The following is an 18,429-nucleotide window of genomic DNA, read 5'->3' as shown; positions in this document are numbered from 1 at the left end:
TAGGCTTGATTGGTTCATGTCAACGCGATAGCACTAACACCGGGCGCGTGTAATGTTTTGTTCCCACCAAAAAGGCTCTGTCCCCTGTCACTTCACATCACTAAAAGCGCAAGCAGGCAGTGCTCTCCGACGCTTCCTTTCTTTTGTGTTTGTGGGGTGTTCCCTTTTCAAAGCACTACGTGAGTTCTGCAAGGTACGACCTCTGTGTCTTCGTCGACGCCTTCAACAATGACGTCCCCGGTAGGGCTAACGTCATTCACGGCTTGCGCCTCCGGTGGCGGCAGCGGAGCGGGTCCAACGGCTGCAGCGGCGGCGATGCCAGCCTGCGTCACAGGCCCAGAGCTGCGGCGTGTTTCTGGGCCTTCAGTCGCAAATCGGCGATGCTCGAGCTCTTGGTCGTGAGTCTCTCGGCAGCCATGAGCGCAGTGGTCAATCCGCCGGGAAACGGCATGTGCGCCGGGTAGAATAGCAGGCTCGCCGCAGCGGCTGCCGCTGCGGCCGAGGAGGACGGGGGAGGCACGGGCGGCGGCGGTACTGGTGGCGGCGCGTGGCCCGATGCGACGGCAGCAGCCGCCGCTGCGGCAACGGCCGAGTAGTGGTGAGCGGCGGCGAGCAGTCCCGTAGGGTCGGCGGCGTAGGGAAGAAAGGTTGCCGCCGCTGCGGCGGCGGCGGCGGCTGCCGCTGCCGTTCCGCCGCCTCCTCTGGCACCAGCCGCCCCGCTGACGGCAACTGTGGCGGCGGTGGAATGCGGCGGCAGGAAGAGCCGCTCCGACGGATGCCTCGGTGCTTGTGGCGGCGGCGGTGGTGGGGGAGTCGCGCTAACGTTGATGTAGGGTGCGATGCGGGACGACTCGATCGGCGCGCTGGTCGCCATCATGAGGCCTGCGATCAGTGGCAAGACAATGATCAGCGAACGAGGGTGACCAAGTTAACAGAAAGCTTTATAACAGAGACAGCGAATAGAACTTTACTTGCCTATGGTTCTTGTCAAACAAATTCATCTACTCCCGCGTTTGTTATTACAGAATGGGACCAAATAAGGATATTTAAATTGTCTTACGTGACATCGTCAATTGCAGCAGAATTATTTGCGATACGGTCTGTGTTACGATACATTAATTCATTAACACAAGTAAGTAAATAAGTCATCCTGTGTGAACCGCAGGAAGCTTTGTCGTCACTGAATAATGACGTCAATTCGAAAAATACCGCTTTCATTTACGAAACATTGAAGGAAGTTGCAAAAGCAAGCGAACAAAACCACGTAATACTATTCCAGTGGATACCTGGTCACTGCAATATCCCTAGCAATGTTACAGCGTATGAAGCGGCCGGGCAAGCGCATAGGAAAAAGAAATCATGCCATATCCACGAAGTGAATGATGATTGAGGAGCTGGCTCGGAGATAATCGAGTAAACCGTGAATGCTCCGTAAAATTCCTCTACTGTCGTATAAAGACGTCACACGTTGTTATAGTGGCGATTGTGGTCAGGTTGTTGTCGAACCAAAAGCGGTCGCAGACCTTGCAGCTGTGGCCGAACGTGTTAATGTCGTCATCAAGGCGCTCGAAGAACAAGAGGAAGAAGACTTCTCTTTCGCGCGAGCTGCGCCTGTAGCAGTCGCCTCTGGAACTAAGGTTACGCTTACGGCGCGGAAATTTGCCCCAGCTTAAGAACCTGTCGAGCCAGCTCCTAAAATGATACATCGGGGCTATACTTATAACACCAGGGGAATTACGGCACGTACTGCAACAGATGTCATCTCATGGTTGTGAGGGAGACGCCGCAGGCGCCGAACAGTGTGGAAGGAAAATATCGGCTCCCGCTTTCAACATCTGTTTCCGCAGTTAATCAATGTGTGTCATTGGATGGATTACATCAATCGACGCATAACATCGAGGAGAACAAGGCCACATCAATTTTCTACGGTGGGTGAACTTTTCGCCATTTTACGAGACTTTTTCGTGCCGACCAAGCCGTACTCGAGGTAGGCCTACGTCGAGCCGGGTCAACGCCACACGGACGCGCGCCAAGTGGCGTTCGTCGGGGGCGAGTGGACGCGCGTTCGACATGCAAGTAATGATGGACGGGGAGAGCATATCTCCCGATGAGTGTACCGAAGAGTACGGGTGGCAAGCAGCAGTTTCCAAGCGAATGTCGACCAAATCCGCTGCTAGCGGGGACTCAGCCGAAGCTGGGCCTAACATGGACGCGGCGTCTAGAACATTTGAGAACGGCAATCGGGTCAAGAACAGGGTCGTCAGGGCCTCCCGCATGCCCTACATGCCTAAGGATCACTTCAAGATCATCCTACGACCACGAGGCGGCATCAATATTAGCAAGATGGGTTCCACCAAGGTAGGCAAAGCCATCATAGAAGCTGCAGGGCTGGGGTCGGACCAGACGGCGTCAGACATCATCTGCCCGAACGTCAGCCAGAACATAATGGTGGCAAGTACACCGGAACGAGAAAATGCTGAGAAGTACGTGAGAATAAGATCAATAGACCTGGGCGGTTGCAGTTATGAGATCAACGCCTACGAGGCTGCACCAGACGATACGTGCAAAGGAGTGATAAGAAATATTGACGTCGCCGACGGGCCGACGGAGCTTGAGAGAAATATTGTCAACCCGAGAAACCCCTTGGCGCTCGCCGCTAAAAGAATTAAGAATACCGGCACGGTGATCATCGCCTTCGACGGTCACAAGGTTCCAAATTTCGTCAGGTACGGCCCGATCCTGGTGAAGTGTTCACTCTACAGGAAAAAGATCGATATATGTTATGCTTGTGGCCGGCTTGGTCACAGAGCTGACGTGTGCCCGACCCCGGAAGAGACCGTGTGTAGAGGATGTGGCGCGATAAACGTGACTAAGGAACACAGGTGTCAACCCAGGTGTGAACTGTGCGGTGGTCCACACCCCACGGCGGACAGGATGTGCAGCCAGCGTTACACAATTCCATACGTTGTCAGAAGAAGAAGAAGTGAAAGAGCAATGGCAGCCAACGTTGAAAAGGAGCAAGTCGACAATCCGCTGAACCCTCGCTCGTCCGAGCTGCACTCCACGGCATCAGCTCCAGTGGACGACTCGAAGCCAACAGCAGCATCTCGCGGCAGGTCCAGGTCTCGAAAACACTCCCGATCCAGAGGAAGGAGTGCATCCAGATCGAGAGGACGGAGTGCATCCAGATCCAAATCCGTGGTGCGGTCTGGGCATCGGAGTCCATCGATCAACCCGAAATCCGAAGGAGGCAGTGGTTCCACGTGGGCCGACAAAGTCAAGGGATCGGCAATGACGGACAAGACGCCACCTACCAAAGGACAATCTTCCGACAACAGACGACTTGCCTGGGCCGATGGTGCGCAAACCGAACCGGTAAGTGCCATGCTTTGCGACCCACCGCCAGAGCAAAGTAGGGAAATAGAGAGGCTCAAGAAAGAAAATGAAGACTAAGGGAGATGAACAAGAATGTGCTTGCAGAATTAGCAGCAATTAAAAAACTTTTAAGTGAATCCAAGCGGACCGAGAACATAAACAACACGCAAAAGGAAACACCAGTTCCCGCGCCTGCGGGTGATGGGGCCATGTCGGCCAAGCGCAGAGCTGTTGAAAGTAAGCTCAAGAATACTGAAACGCACATAGAGGAAATGAAACAAACACTAGCCTCATTTGCAGATAACATGAAAATGATCATGGACAGCGTCTCACAGCTAACGATGAGTGTGGGACAAATGCAGAATACATTAAACGATCCCAGGGAAGGGCTTAAGGCATTTAGCGAAAGAGTGAAAACTCTTGAAATGATGACTATGTCCGGCAACGACAGAACGCAGTGTGGACCATCGTTCCTCACAGCCCCCATGATTCCCCAGGCAGGGGACACGAATATCCAATATGGCTCACACTAAAAGGGAATTTCGAGTGTGGCAATGGAATTGCGGGGGGTACCAAAACAAACGTGCCACACTCCAGCAATATCTCAGATCACTACAATCTAAGCCGGATATAATTGCACTCCAAGAAACTGGGTACGGCTACGTCACGCTCACTGGGTATAGGGCTATAGAGTGCCAAACGTATGGTAGAGGCTTATATGTGCTCGTAAATAAGCAGCTGACACACATCTCTCATGATCTGGGCATTCGGGACAAGAGCTTAGAGTATCTCATGGTGGAGGTATTAGTGCCGGTCTCATACAAAAATCAAACATGCAACAGCTTATTCGTCCTCAACATTTACAGTAACCCGAAGCACTACAAGCAACAGTTCAAGATAATTTTCGAAAAAGCTACTAAACTCGCTGAAGCTAGGCCCCTAATCATATTAGGGGACTTCAACGCTGCTCATGAACTCTGGGGATATACTGCGACAAACCCCAAAGGCAGAAATCTATGGCATCATGCGGACGAGCAAGACATGGTCTTGATTACGGATAAAGGGTATCCCACAAGAATCGGCAATTCAGTCTGTAGAGACACCACACCCGACCTAACCTTTGTCAGGAACGTAGAGCATGCCATATGGACAAATACCGGTCATAACTTCGGCAGTGATCACTATGTTCTCGAGGTTAAGCTGGAGGTTGAGAAGGCCGCACTCGAGAATTTGAGGTTGTTGACTGGGATGTCTTTCGCAGAATTAGAACGCAAAGCGGACCAAATGCTGCCAAACCAAGCCTCAAAGAGTGGTGCGAATCTATCAGGAATGATATCAAGGCAGCCACCAGAAAGCTTCTCACTGACGCTAATGTGGAGGCCATGGATTCTAAACTAGCCCACCTAATAGAAGCAAAGCAGGCCATCACTAAGAAATGGCGGACTCAAAGGCTCAATCGTAAACTAAGGAAGAAAATAGCAGAACTGAATAAACAAATCGAACAGCACTGCAACAACCTATGTAAGCAGCAGTGGGATGAATTCTGTGAAACAATTGATGGGCAGATCAGGAACGGCAAGGCATGGAAACTCATTAAGCACCTCCTAGACGAGCAAGGCACCAAGTCCAACCAGAGACACTGCCTTGCCCGGGCCATACACATAGCCCTTAAAAATCAAGACATTGAAACAGTTACTAAACAACTCATAGACAAATACCTACCAGTCGCTAAGGAGCAAGAACATTTTCCGCGATCGGAATACCGGGGAGCCCCTCAGCCGGAGTTGGATCGACCCTTCACCTTATCTGAAATCAGAAGGGTGCTGAGTGAGTTAAACAGAAAGTCTGCCCCTGGCCCAGATGGTGTCACCAACAAGTCCCTCAGGAATCTCGACGAGCCCTCTATTGAATCACTGACTGATTTTATTAACAAAGCATGGAATTCGGGGGAAGTTCCTGATGAATGGAAACTTTCTCAAGTCATACTAATACCGAAACCGGGTAAACCTCCAAGTCTAGAGAACTTGCGGCCAATATCGCTAACATCATGTGTAGGAAAGGTTGCCGAGCATGCAATCCTCAACAGGCTTAAGGATTACTTGGAGGACAACAACATATACACCCACAATATGCTAGGCTTCAGATCCTCGCTATCTACTCAGGATGCTATGAAGCAGATTAAACATGACATTCTGGACGGGTACTCTAGAGATACCAAAGCCATCCTCGGACTAGACATGGAGAAAGCATTCGACAACATCAGGCACAAATATATCCTTCAAACGATAGAGGAAATTGGACTTGGATCGAAAATGTATAATTACATAAAATCTTTCTTAGGAGCCCGTACAGCGAGGTTAAGGGTAGGAGACACCAACTCAGATGTGGTTCAACTCGGTGATCGTGGAACCCCTCAAGGCTCGGTGATCTCTCCCGTCCTCTTCAACCTGTGCATGATCGGCCTGTCCAGGAAACTGAGCAATATCAGCAACATTCACCACACCATCTATGCTGATGACCTTACTATATGGTGTACTGGCGGTAGTGAAGGACAGGTACAGGATGCACTTACAGAAGCGGTGCAGACAGTGGAGGAATACTTGAGGCCCACTGGTCTCAGGTGCTCCCCACACAAATCGGAGTTGTTACTTATAGAAAAGAGAAAGGGGGGAGACCTAAGGGCTGGAAGCCACTATCCGAAAGTGACATACATATACTGACCGAAAACGAGGTTAATATACCCAGAGTCGACACGATGAGGGTACTCGGCTTTTTCATAGATGCCAATGGCAGGAATCACACGGCACTCAAGAAAATTATCTTCAAGACAGAGAACGCGTACCGGATGATCAGACGACTTGCAGGGAGACAAAAAGGCATGAAAGAGGACAATCTTATCAGGTTGATCCACTCTTTCGTGTTATGTCATATTTCATATGCGGCTTCCATGTATAACTGGACACAGACCCAATTAAAGAAGCTAGACGCAGCGATCAAGAAAGTCATCAAGAGTGCACTGGGTCTCCCACTTCGCACCAGCACTCAACAATTGCTCAAGTTAGGGGTACACAACACGACTAGAGAAATTGCGGAGGCTCAAGAAAGGTCCCAAATAGCAAGACTCTCTACAACTTGCACGGGGAGATCGATCCTCAATAGAATCATGATCAACCCTGTCATCGACCACGAGACATACACTAAGGTACCACAGGACTTTGCTGAGAGCATCATCGTAGCCCCGTTGCCAAGAAATATGCACCCCACCTTCAACGTCGCCAGACGGGTAGCCCGGGCTAAGGCTTTATTGCAGAAGTTAGATAAAGGAGGCAGGGGGGCTTGCTTTGTCGACTCAGCCACATATAAAGACCGAACTAAGTTCGCCGCGGTAGTAGTAGACCACCAGGGCAGGTGTACCAACTGCGCCACGGTTTACACTTCCAAACCGGAAATCACTGAACAGGTTGCCATCGCGTTGGCCCTGACGGATGATCGATACACCGAGATATACAGTGATTCAAAACCAGCCATCAGAGCCTTCAGCAGGGGCAAGATCGCACCACAAGCAGTTCGAATTATTAATAGTAAACAGGCCATTGATACACATTACATATATTGGTTCCCAGCGCACCTTGGATCACTCGATGACATTCCCATGAATCCAAATGAATCGGCCAACAGCGTTGCCCGCGAACTTACGGACCGGGCCGCTTTTACATATGGCTTTGATTCTGCTGGATTCGAAAATCAACAACGGGATACGCCCACGACATATAATGAAATTACTAAACATTACTATTTGGGGAGGAGAGAGTTTCCACCCCCTCACAGTGGACTAAACAGAGCACAAGCGGTCACACTTAGACAATTACAGACACAGTCTTATTACTCACCAGCACAGGCAAAAGCATGGTACGATATAAAAGATATGGATGCTGTTTGCAAGGCATGCAAGAAAGAAATATGCACACTTGAGCATATGCTCTGGGAGTGTGGGTCGCTTGGCCCTGGCATTTCCCGGGAACGGTTTACAGGGATGATAAAGTCTCACGACCATATTCCCCAAGTCCTGGCTGTCCAGTACGCCCATGACAGGGCTGGGAGGCTTGACCTCCCAGTCCCGACGTGGGATTAGCCAGGCAGGTGGCAACACCCTGTACAGGACGTATAAATAAAGTTATTTCCATCCATCCATCCATCCATCCATCTCATGGTTGTAGCGGGGTTGTGGTTTGATGGACATTCAAGACATTGAGAACTATTTTGCATCGATCCTACTCTTGATATTTGGATCACTTTAACGTTAAATACAAGCAGGGCCTTTGAAACGCTGGTGCACCACCTCCGACTGGGTACCGCGTACACAAAACACTTTTTACACAAAATTTCACTTACAGACAGACCAGAATGCACATTTCAAAATGTTAACAGCACATAGAACGATTAGGAAGGGACGAGACAACAAAGCTAAAGAGAGCTGACTTCCATATAGTCTTTATTTTGATAAGAAGTGCATATATACATGGCAACCCTTGCAGAATGCACATGTGGACACGCAGATGAAGATGTACGACATCTTTTGTTAGAATGCCCTCGGGATCATGACAAAATACAATAGATAACGATATTTAATGGCACAGTACCGTAGGCCCTTCAGCCTCAGAAAAATTCTAGGTCCGTGGCGAACACACGCCTAGCAAAAACGTGCGCTATCTGCATAACTATTGGCCTCGAGGAGTTACGGAGTCGCCCTCTATCGGACGCGCCTCGATTGCGCGCTAGGCAGGATACCGCCGGCGCGCTCCCCATAGGTTTTGCTGTCGGCGCTCTACAAAAACCCCTCGCGGAAGCCCTCCAGGGCATTTATGTAAGTACTTTCGAAATGAACTGCGTTCTTTACTGTCAAAATAATCATTTTCGACGAACTGAAAGCACAAGATAGTCTACAGTCGCTGTCTCTTTGCAGAAAACCGAGCTCCCGCTTCACGCGGTCACCGCGTTGGAGACCCCTGAACCGGCCTCTTGCGTGAAAGGTAGTCACTCGCTGAGTGCAAACTATGTGAAATATCTCGTTAGAGTAGACTGCCTGTATAACCAAACGGAGCATAACAGAAAGAAGCCTCAAGCCAGCGATCGCACGCGTTCGCGACGACTGACGGTGCCTCTGCATGTATGAGCGTCTGCATGTATGTTCGTACTGATGGTTTCGCTTTTGCTACGAGCGCGTTTTGGCACCGCGCTGTGAACTTTAGGCCGCAAAATATGAGAATTTAAGAGTAAAAAAACAACTACTGTTGCGCGGACGCTATCGGAGCAGTTCAAAAACAATTTCCTTACAACTGCGGCTTCGGTGCGCATGGCAACTTTGTGATCTGCCGTCCCGACGATTCAGTGTATTTTTTTTTTCTTTTTCGGTCTAAATTCGGGTACGTTTCAATGCCATTTGACAAGTTGTCTCAAACTGCGTATTGATCGGTCTTCTCAGCGGGCAAATGCCGCTGCTTCTGTTTCTTTATTCAGCGCGTTCGTTTCGTTTGGTGCTCACACAAAACGTGAGCAAATGCGACGCCTTTTTTGAATGCTCCTTAATTATCGTTCCGTTTGCGTTCCAGTGAACTTGGCGCTCTCTGTCATCAACATATTCATAGACCAAAGCTTCACCACTTCGAGATTGCTGGTGGAAGGAGAACCAGTCTACGAGACCGAGCATGTAGTAGCATGCGACGCCTAGCTAGGAAAAGAAAGAAAATAAAGTAACGTTTGCCGGACTTGTTCTGCAAACGTCGGCTGTGAACTATAATAATAATAATATCTGGGGTTTAACGTCCCAGAACCACGATATGATTATGAGAGACGCCGTAGTGGAGGGCTCCGGAAATTTCGACCTCCTGGGGTTCTTTAACGTACACCTAAAGCTAAGTACACGGGCCTCAAACATTTTCGCCTCCATCGAAAATGCAGCCGCCGCGGCCGGGATTCGATCCCGCGACTTTCGGGTCAGCAGTCGAGCGCCATAACCACTAGACCACCGTGGCGGGGCTCAGCTGTGAACTAGGACCCACATGAACTTGAAATAGCGGTGAATAAAATAGAAGTTATTGCAGCAACCAGCAGCCGCAAAACAGGATAGTAATTATTTGGCGTGTATCCCAGCAATTTTGGCAGCGGTGTCGTGTCTAACGCCAACATGGTGGCATCTTTCCCACGTAAATAAGGAGACTCCAAGAAAATACATGGGGTTGGCCGGTGGGCCGATCATCGGTGGGCCGATCACGGAGGCAATGCAAAATTTATGTATCTTATGAAGCAATGCATGCCTCATCAAATGGGAATGTTGCTCGTCGGCGTCCCGCGTCGGCGGCGTCAACACGAGTGATGCAAAAAATAATTGTCACGTGATGGTGTCACCATATGACGTCATCATGACGTCACAGATCGCCAAAATATGTAGCATCATTATGACGTCACAAAATGTGACTTCACATGATTACGTATTCACACGTCATGGTCACTTTGCATTGCCTCCGTGACCGATCACGGAGGCATAACGCTAGGTGCATTAGGTGCATAACGCTTTTGGAGGGAGGCGCGGGACAATCAGTACATCGACTTACAAGAAGATGATGGCTTTCGCCTTCTAGTCACCTTTAACGGATGTATAAGGGACCCTGTGCGTTTTTTAATTCAACGTATCTAAACAATAACTTGCGCATCTGCAGCCGATTTTGTGGACGCTGAGAACGGGGCCGACGATCAAGAGGTCGCATTGGAGGGTTCTGAGATGGCATCGCACGTGGTAAAAGGTAGCGCTTTTACCATCCTGTGGCAGATAAGCATCATTTGCCGGCGGGAAGCGCGCGCGAGCCATCGTCTCAGTGCGCGCTGTCTGCTACTCACCGAACATCGCAGGCCCGACGCAGTAACGAAAGTCTTCGTCGCGGATGTGCTTGTTGCACACAAGACTCTAGCGGATGGCTACTTGCCAGTTCTTAGCTTTACAAACCATGCTTCACGCTGGTTCTTGTCGCGCGGTTACCAGTGCAGGCTGACACTGGGCTCCTCTGCGTAAGCGCGGCACTGCGGCACCGAGCGGTAGAGCCCCATGTTCGTCGCCTTCGGAGGCAGCCACTCTATTACAATCGTTTCAATTGAATAGAAAATGAGAGAAAACTTCCGAATTTGAACAGACCGCAGCGCATGTGGGACTTGAAACTCGTTTTCAAAGCACGCGGCAGTGCGCCACAAGCAGCCGACGCGGCTGCTGAGACCACGTGATCCTGCCAAGCACGTCACGCCGACGGTGGCGCCGGCGTTTCCAGTGGTGGGCCTCGAGGCCAATAGTGCCTAGAAGGGAGTGGCATACTTGGAAATTATTGAGAACGCCTTTTTAGACTGATTTTATGCATATAATTTGACCAGACCTGTCGCGTTATGTGTCGCGTCATGTGCGAACTCATTCTATCTCTATGACTGGACTTTGCCAATTTCAGTGATGTTACGTGATTGGACGTTGTGTAGTATTATTTACAGCATATGCGGTGTTAGTGTGATTACATTTTTAACTACAGTGTTATGTGACTGGGCTGTATTTTGTGTTTTATTGCGATAGCAATTATATGGACAGTCTCGGCTGGTTTTTGTCCGTCCCCGTCGCCGTCATTCACCGTATATATATATATATATATATATATATATATATATATATATAGATATATATATATATATACATATATATGAAAGTGCCAAAGAAAAATAATTTAGGAAAATGCTTCCGAAGCGCGGAATCGAACCAGGGACCTCTCGCTCCGCAGCCCGTTGCGCTAGCCACTACGCCACGAAACGCGGATCCTCTAGGGAGCTCACGGCGAGCCTTATATACACACCCTTTACCGCTGGCCGGACTCAGAGACGGCAGGCGCTTATAAGCGCTTCTTCACTGCCAGCGAGATGGTGCGAGCAGCTCAACGAATGTCTTTTTTTTCTGCTGCTATTCGCATGTACTTACATGAACTTTCTCTAGATGCTCTTTTATGTCATTTTTTTTCTTGTGATTTTCACCTATCATCAGTGGCCAGCTTCTGCCATTTTGTCAGCGCTGCTGTTTCGTCTGCTCTGTTGAGCGTTGTGAGTGCTTGTTTCCTCGATCGTCAATCTACGTTGCTTATCTAGTGGGGCGATGAACGAAAGAGCTGGGAAGAGTGTAAAAATAAGTCAGAAAAGCTCGATTCGCTTTGCGAATCCCGCCGTTAGCTGCGATTTTGATCTTGTCGTCGTCGTCCAACTGAGGCGACGTTTTCCGTGAGGCTTGGAGCTGCCGAAGCATTATTAGCCGATCTGAAACAATTTCGCTTCGATCATTTGTAAAGTAGCCGGTTGAGAAGTGACAAAGGAAGCAGTAAAATCAAAATATTGGCGCTCTGTAACAGCGTTTATGCGTAACATGCAAGAAACGTGATGTACGCTTTACTGACTCGTATTTATATCGGGCAATGCCGCGTTCTCAAGGCATACCAATCTCACGTACTCACGCCGGAGGGCCGAAGCAGTTATCTAGCTGTCCACTACGCAATACGATCCCTGCAGTAGAGAGCTTTAGTTTGTCTGTTGACTTCATAGCGTTTGCAGATACCTGGTTACCGGAGCTGTTAACGGCTTCAGCAGTAGCAACAGCCGCGGAGACCGTAACGACTTGTGTCGTTTTGTCCAACTACTTCCATGTGTTTCAATGTCTGAAAACCACTGGACTTGCGACCGGAAGCTTCTGGATACCAGGGTCAAATCTAGGCAACTGCTGTACGCAAGCCCCCGCAGGTATGTAGGACTGCCATCATTTATAAAACACAGGTCATGCTTAGAGGCGAATGACACGAGGTTTCTTCCTTTAGCGTTGATCGTCGAACTACCCCAGAGTAAGTGATGTGCGTTGAAGTCACTAGTTATTACCCAAGGGCCACTACTTGTTGACAATATGTCTCGTAGTCTGTCCTGCTCAAATCGTCCGGCTGGCGATATGTAGACAGCAATGAGTGTGAATGACACTTTCTCCTTTCTTACACGTAAACAGACATATTGATTGTCATCATGTGGTTGAACTGTGTGGTGAACATACGTAAAATCCGTGCGAATGTATACACATTCCAACTTATGTGCGAATCAGAGGTCTTACCGACTCCTCCTCTAGGAATAATATACGGAGAATCGATTGGCAAAATTTTCAGCGTCTCATGGAAAATGCATGCCGAGAAGACTTTGGCCATAACTTGGAGGATGTTATCAAAGAGGCAATGAGAGAAGCTTCCTGCATGCTCCCGTTTGCCGGCAAGCGTTCAGACTTTGACGTTGAACTGGAGAAACTGTGTACGCTTCGCCAAAGGGCGGAAAGAAGATACAGACGCAGGAAATCAATATGTGACTTGAGGCTGGCACGGCGCATACAGAAAAAAGTCCAACGACGTTTGGACAAACTTGAAGAGCAGCACTGGAAATCATTCTGCGAGTCATTGGATCTTCGCAAGCCATTGTCACGCATCTGGAGCACTATTCGTGGCTTGCGCTCGACTCCCCAACAAAGGCATCCTTTCATGGCTTTAGCCCTACATCTAGGCCGCACCCAACTTGAAGTGGCGAATGATTTTTGTACGCGAATCGTTGGTGTGTGTGCCATGCCCGCTTCTGCAGTTCAGAGTGTTTTTCCTGAGCCCCGGATCCCAGAAATGGACAAAGATTTCACTATAGAAGAACTGGACGCATCCTTGGCGGCTTCCCGACGATCATCTTCACCAGGGCCTGATGGCGTCACCTACGCCGCTTTAGCCAACCTTGAAAAAGAGGCCAGAGGAAAGCTGTTGGGCTATTACAACCACTCATGGCATGCGGGCATTGTTCCCCAGTAATGGAAGATAAGTCGGCTTGTGCCACTACTCAAACCAGGAAAGTCACCATTCGATTTGACGTCATTTCGCCCTATTGCCCTGGCAAGTTGTGTCGGGAAAGTCATGGAAAGGATGATACTTCTACGCCTAGAATGGTATCTCGAGCGCTAAAATGTGTACCCAGACTGCATGACGGGCTTTCGGCGAGGCAGGTCATCCGTTGACAACGTAATTGACCTCACAACCTTTGTCCAGCAGCAAAAGTGCCTCAAGCGCATATCACTAGCGCTATTTCTCGATGAAAAAGGGGCGTACGACAACGTAACACATGACGCGATCCTCGAGTCCTTGGAGGCTGTCGAAATTGGCGGTCGGATGTTTCAGTGGATCCGCGATTATTTGACGAGGAGGTCGTTCTCTGTGCAGACAGAAGATGGTCCCACTGCCAACCACTATACTTCCCGTGGCGTCGCACAGGCCGGGGTATTGAGCCCCACTTTGTTTAATCTTGTGATGGTCGGCATTCGTGAGCTTTTACCAAGTACTGCTCACATATCAATATATGCTGACGACATTTGCCTTTGGTCTTCGGCTGTGACCCGTCTTCAAGTGCGCGCAAGGGTCCAGCAGGCTGCCACCTTAACCTGCTCATATCTCCGCAAACAGGGTCTTTCTGTCTCTACCGAGAAATGTGCGTTGGTCGCGTTTACACGCAAGGCCATGACACCATATCCTGTTATTATCAACGGCCAAAATGTCTCGTACCAGAAGAACCATCGCTTCCTAGGTGTGATTATTGACAGGGATCTTTCGTGGAGCGCCCACTGCGTTTACTTGAAGAGAAGACTAATTTCCATCGTTCACATAATGCGGTTCTTCTGCGGGAAAACTTGGGGCACATCGATACGTTCCATGATGCACCTTTACAGAGCACTGTTTCTGGGATTTTTACGTTACAGCTTGCCGATGCTAGCCAATACCTGCAAGACGAACATCCGCACCCTCCAAAGTTTGCAAGGCCAGGCACTACGCACGTGCTTAGGATTACCACGCTGCACCTCAACGAACGGGGCAATTACGATCGCAAGAGAGCATCCGATTCCAACATGCGTCACTACTGACAATTTAAGAGCTCACATTAGACATCTCCGCCGAGTTCCCGGTCACCATATTGCTGCGTTGCCACTTCAGAGACCGCAAGCCATTTTTTCAAAGATTGTTTCGACTCATAGAGAATGCCTTCCATCGGGCTTTACTCCAGCAGCAAGACCACTGTCGCCTCCATGGTGCCCACAACTACCACAGGTACGCCTCACAATTCCGGGAATAACGAAGAAGAGCCGTCATTCGACAGTGGCTCCACGACAGGCGACATTGTCACTACTCAACGAGGAGTATGGCCAAAGGACACACATTTATACCGATGGATCAGTCTTAGCCGACAGCTCCACGGGTGCTGTTGTTATTCCGGCCTGCCAAGTGACTGTCAAGTTCAGGGTGTCACACAGGACGACATCAACAGCAGCGGAGCTTGCCGCCTTACGTGCTGCTATCCTTTATATCGCGGAAGCCCAGCCTCAAAAGTGGGCTGTCTTTTGCGACACTAAGGCATCCCTTCAGAGTCTGCAATCAGCATTACGACGAAGGGTGCACGAGCAGTTAGTGAGCGAAATGAGAGAAGCTCTTCACCAAGCTTTATCGAAGGGACATGACGTTGTGTTCCAATGGCTGCCGGGACATTGTGGTGTTGTGGGTAACAACCTCGCTGATGATGCTGCTCGGTCCGCCCACGAGGATGCCCAAACAACCCCAATACCCTTGTCGAGGACAGACGCTGCAAGGGGTCTGCGCTCGTTCGCTGACACCATGACGCAAACTTGGTTGAGTGGCCCCAGTGTTTGGAACCGTCGCCTGCATGAACTAGACCCATCGAGGAAGCTCCAAGTTCCATCGCACCTCCCCCGCCGTGATGCAACTCTACTGTGCCGCCTGTGGTTAGGAGTAGCTTTCACGAAGGCGTACTCTTTTCGCATAGGGATGGCAGACATCTCAAAATGCGACTCGTTCTATCGTTTCGTTGCTATTGCACATCTACTGTGTTTCCGTGGACGTTTTGTGAACGAACGAAACGTTCTGCGCGATGCGCTGTACAAGTTAGACGACAGACCGTTTTCCGAAGAGAAGATCCTCGGATCGTGGCCCTACGGCATCGCAGGCCAGCAAAGCGACGCGAGCATTACTGCTGTTTTTAAAATCGACCGGCTTAAACGACCGCTTGTAGGCATTCAATGGACAGGTGCATATGTACCCTGACAGTGCCTTCTTCCCTCTTCTTTCTTTCTTTCTTTCTTTCTTTTAATCCCTTCATCCCTTCCCCCCCAGCGTAGGGTAGCAAACCGGACGCGCGTCTGGTTAACCTCCCTGCCTTTCCTTCATTTCCTTCCTCCTCCTCTTCCTTGTCCAATTACAATAATTTTTTTCTGTTTTCTCCGTCTCATTGCGGTTGTTGTCGAAAAAAGAAAGCAGTGAGAATACTGAGCTGCTAATTATCTCAATGCTAATGCTTTACACAGAGTCAGTAAACGGGTAAATCGCTGCAAGGTTATTTTGTAGGTATCTGGTTAGCCTATGCATCATCAGGTGTCGCTGCCAACGTTGTCCGTCTCGTACACACCTCCAATAACCCGGCCAGAACTCGTGACGTACGTTGTTTACAAAACGGCCCCGCTCGATGACAGCATCGCCTGTTGCTTCTATTTCCGATTTGGCACTTTCACGAACTTCAAAACTCAATTAAAATACTTTTTAAAGGGGCCCTGCAACCCTTTTCCAAGTAGCCATGGAATGGCTTCATTAAAGGAGCTTAATTCCTCACGAATTGACCACCGAAAAAAAATTTTAGAATCCGTCCAGTACGAGCGGAGTTACAGAAATTTGTCGCACGCTGCAATTGCTTTCTCTCTTCTCTCGTCCTGACGAAAGCGCTGGAAGCTAAGCAGGGAGGGGTGGCATGGGGAAGAAGGTACGTCACGCGCTTCGTGACCTTGAGCACTTTTTTTTTCCTTCGAACACGCGGCGTACTTTCAGTGCAATCGCGCACGCGCGCGGGCAAGTGACGGCCTCCCGCGGCGGCCGCAGTAACTACCCAGCGCGCCATGTTCAAATCAGCCAATGGCGTGGAACCTGTGTCAGCGACGCCGTAAGCATCGCTTTTGTCGAGAGAAGAGGAAGCTCTTTTTAGCTGACTTTGAGAATTTATTGTAAATCCCAGGTCGCGTGCTGCGCTATAATGTTTGGCTCGCGTGTTCTCGGGAGCCTCGACTACCGATGGGCAGCGTTTTCTGACCATGCTGAAAAAGTGTTGCGGGCCCCTTTAAGCTGTATTTGTGGCTGATATTGTACAAGTTGCACCTATATGCACTCATTAGTGTGATTCAACAGTCTAATTGTGTCTGGATTTTTCTGTCGCCACTCCTTTAAAGTTCCCGCACCATACGCCATGACTTCATAAATTTTGACGGTGTCTGCTAGGTCCTACTTAGTTACTAATCAATAAAAATGAAGTACATTGTCCTGTGACGGGGTCATAGTTTTAACATAACAAGTTTCAGGAAATTTCGTTTAGCCGATGTCGCCAGAATATGAAAAATACACTTTGTAATCCGTTACGACGCGCGCGCGCGGAGATGTCGGCGCGAAATTTAACCATTAACAAACCTACGATGGTGAAATAAACGACATTAGATTTCTCACAGAACAGTTTATCAATCTAAACCCATTCATTGTTTCACTTTAGCATCCTTTTTGGACTGTGGCTGGCGCCATCTTTGAATGACACAGGGCGAGTTTCAAGTGCAGTAAAAGCTTGATCTTAATTCACCTGTTTCTAGCCGGTTAGCTGTTTTTAATATGCGCATTTTAGTTTCGATCATACAGTTTTGTTGCACATTCAACAGATGGTATCGTGTTGCTGTACTGCTTCAAATTATGGGGAAGCAGCTTACGTGATTATGTAAATAACAAGAAAATTACTGGACCTCTTGTAAGAAATAATGACTGAACTGGTGAAAAGACATGCATTAGAATAAATATTGTTCGCAGCGAGCAAATATTACAGTTCCCTGATTTTTTAGGATTCTACAACACATTTCATAAAACACCGCGTATGCATCCGTGTTGCCGCACTGCGAAGCAGCTCTCGAGGGATGCTTTGGTGCATCACCGGCCCTGCTGCACCGCAGCAGCAGCAAGTGAATTGACAGCCACGATGTCCCGTCTTAACGCGAATCGAGCTGCGATAGCACATCGTACATGGAGTTATTTGCCTTCGTCTGAAGTTCGCTTTGAAATAATCGCTTCGCAGATTGCGTTCAATTAAAGACCGGGCCACGCACAGCCGCGTCCTATAGGCCTCTTGCGTCATCTTACGGTCTGATAGTGAACAAGCCTCCGCGGCGCTGAAGCAGCTCAGAGACGCTGACGCATCGCCAGCACTAAAGAATAGTTAAAAATATATCTTACCACTTACAGATATGGACATGTGTTTTCACGTGGCTGAATTGTCTTAGACGTCACGTCGTAGAACGAAGGTTCGGTGGTTTGACTCCTGGGTTGCACGCCTCGAACGCAACTTCTTTAAGGACTGTTTTCTTCCAGATTATGTACGATATACGAAACATTACGGCGACGGTGAAGCCTGTCGTCCTCAAAAACCACAAATGTGCCTTCAATGCCTTGTGGGCCAACGAGGAATAGGGACGGGGTTCCAGCTGTACGAAGACCGGCCGATCGTCCAGTAGTGCCACGCGTCAGGAAGTGTTCGTCTTTCAAAGGTAAATCGAGGGCAGTGGCATAGCAAATGATCTATGTTTTCTTCGGTGCCACAGACCTCGCATGCCGCGCTGGCGGTCCCTCCAGTTAATAGGGACTTTTATCTTGTACGTATACTTTTTAACGTTACCGTGTTACCGGAACGCATGTTTCAGAAGAGTTTTAGCTCGCCATACGTAAACGTTTACGTACGTACGTAAACGTATACCTTTACGTTTGCGCAAACCACTGCATGGTGGTGGTAACTGCATTTACACTACATTTAATTTAGATAATATTGAATTACCGCTGCGGCAAAATCATGAGAGGTTTTTAGCGTGTGCAGTATCCCGGCATAAGCAAAGGGTGCAGCAAT

At 49.1% G+C, this 18,429-nt stretch overlaps 1 protein-coding gene across 1 annotated transcript in view; it reads right to left on the bottom strand.

Moving 5' to 3' along the window:
- Positions 1–328: 328 nt before the first annotated feature.
- The window catches only part of LOC119385516 (retinal homeobox protein Rx2-like), a 398,912-nt gene continuing 380,811 nt past the window's right edge, over positions 329–18,429 (bottom strand). The window contains exon 5 of the mRNA XM_049414010.1: positions 329–882. Coding sequence (XP_049269967.1) covers positions 329–882 — 554 coding nt within the window. The remainder of the gene's footprint in view (positions 883–18,429) is intronic.

Source organism: Rhipicephalus sanguineus, chromosome 3 (genome assembly GCF_013339695.2).
Source record: "Rhipicephalus sanguineus isolate Rsan-2018 chromosome 3, BIME_Rsan_1.4, whole genome shotgun sequence".
Classification (NCBI taxonomy): domain Eukaryota; kingdom Metazoa; phylum Arthropoda; class Arachnida; order Ixodida; family Ixodidae; genus Rhipicephalus; species Rhipicephalus sanguineus.
The sequence above is the reverse complement of the archived record's forward strand: the minus strand, read 5'-3'. Positions and strand labels throughout refer to the sequence as shown.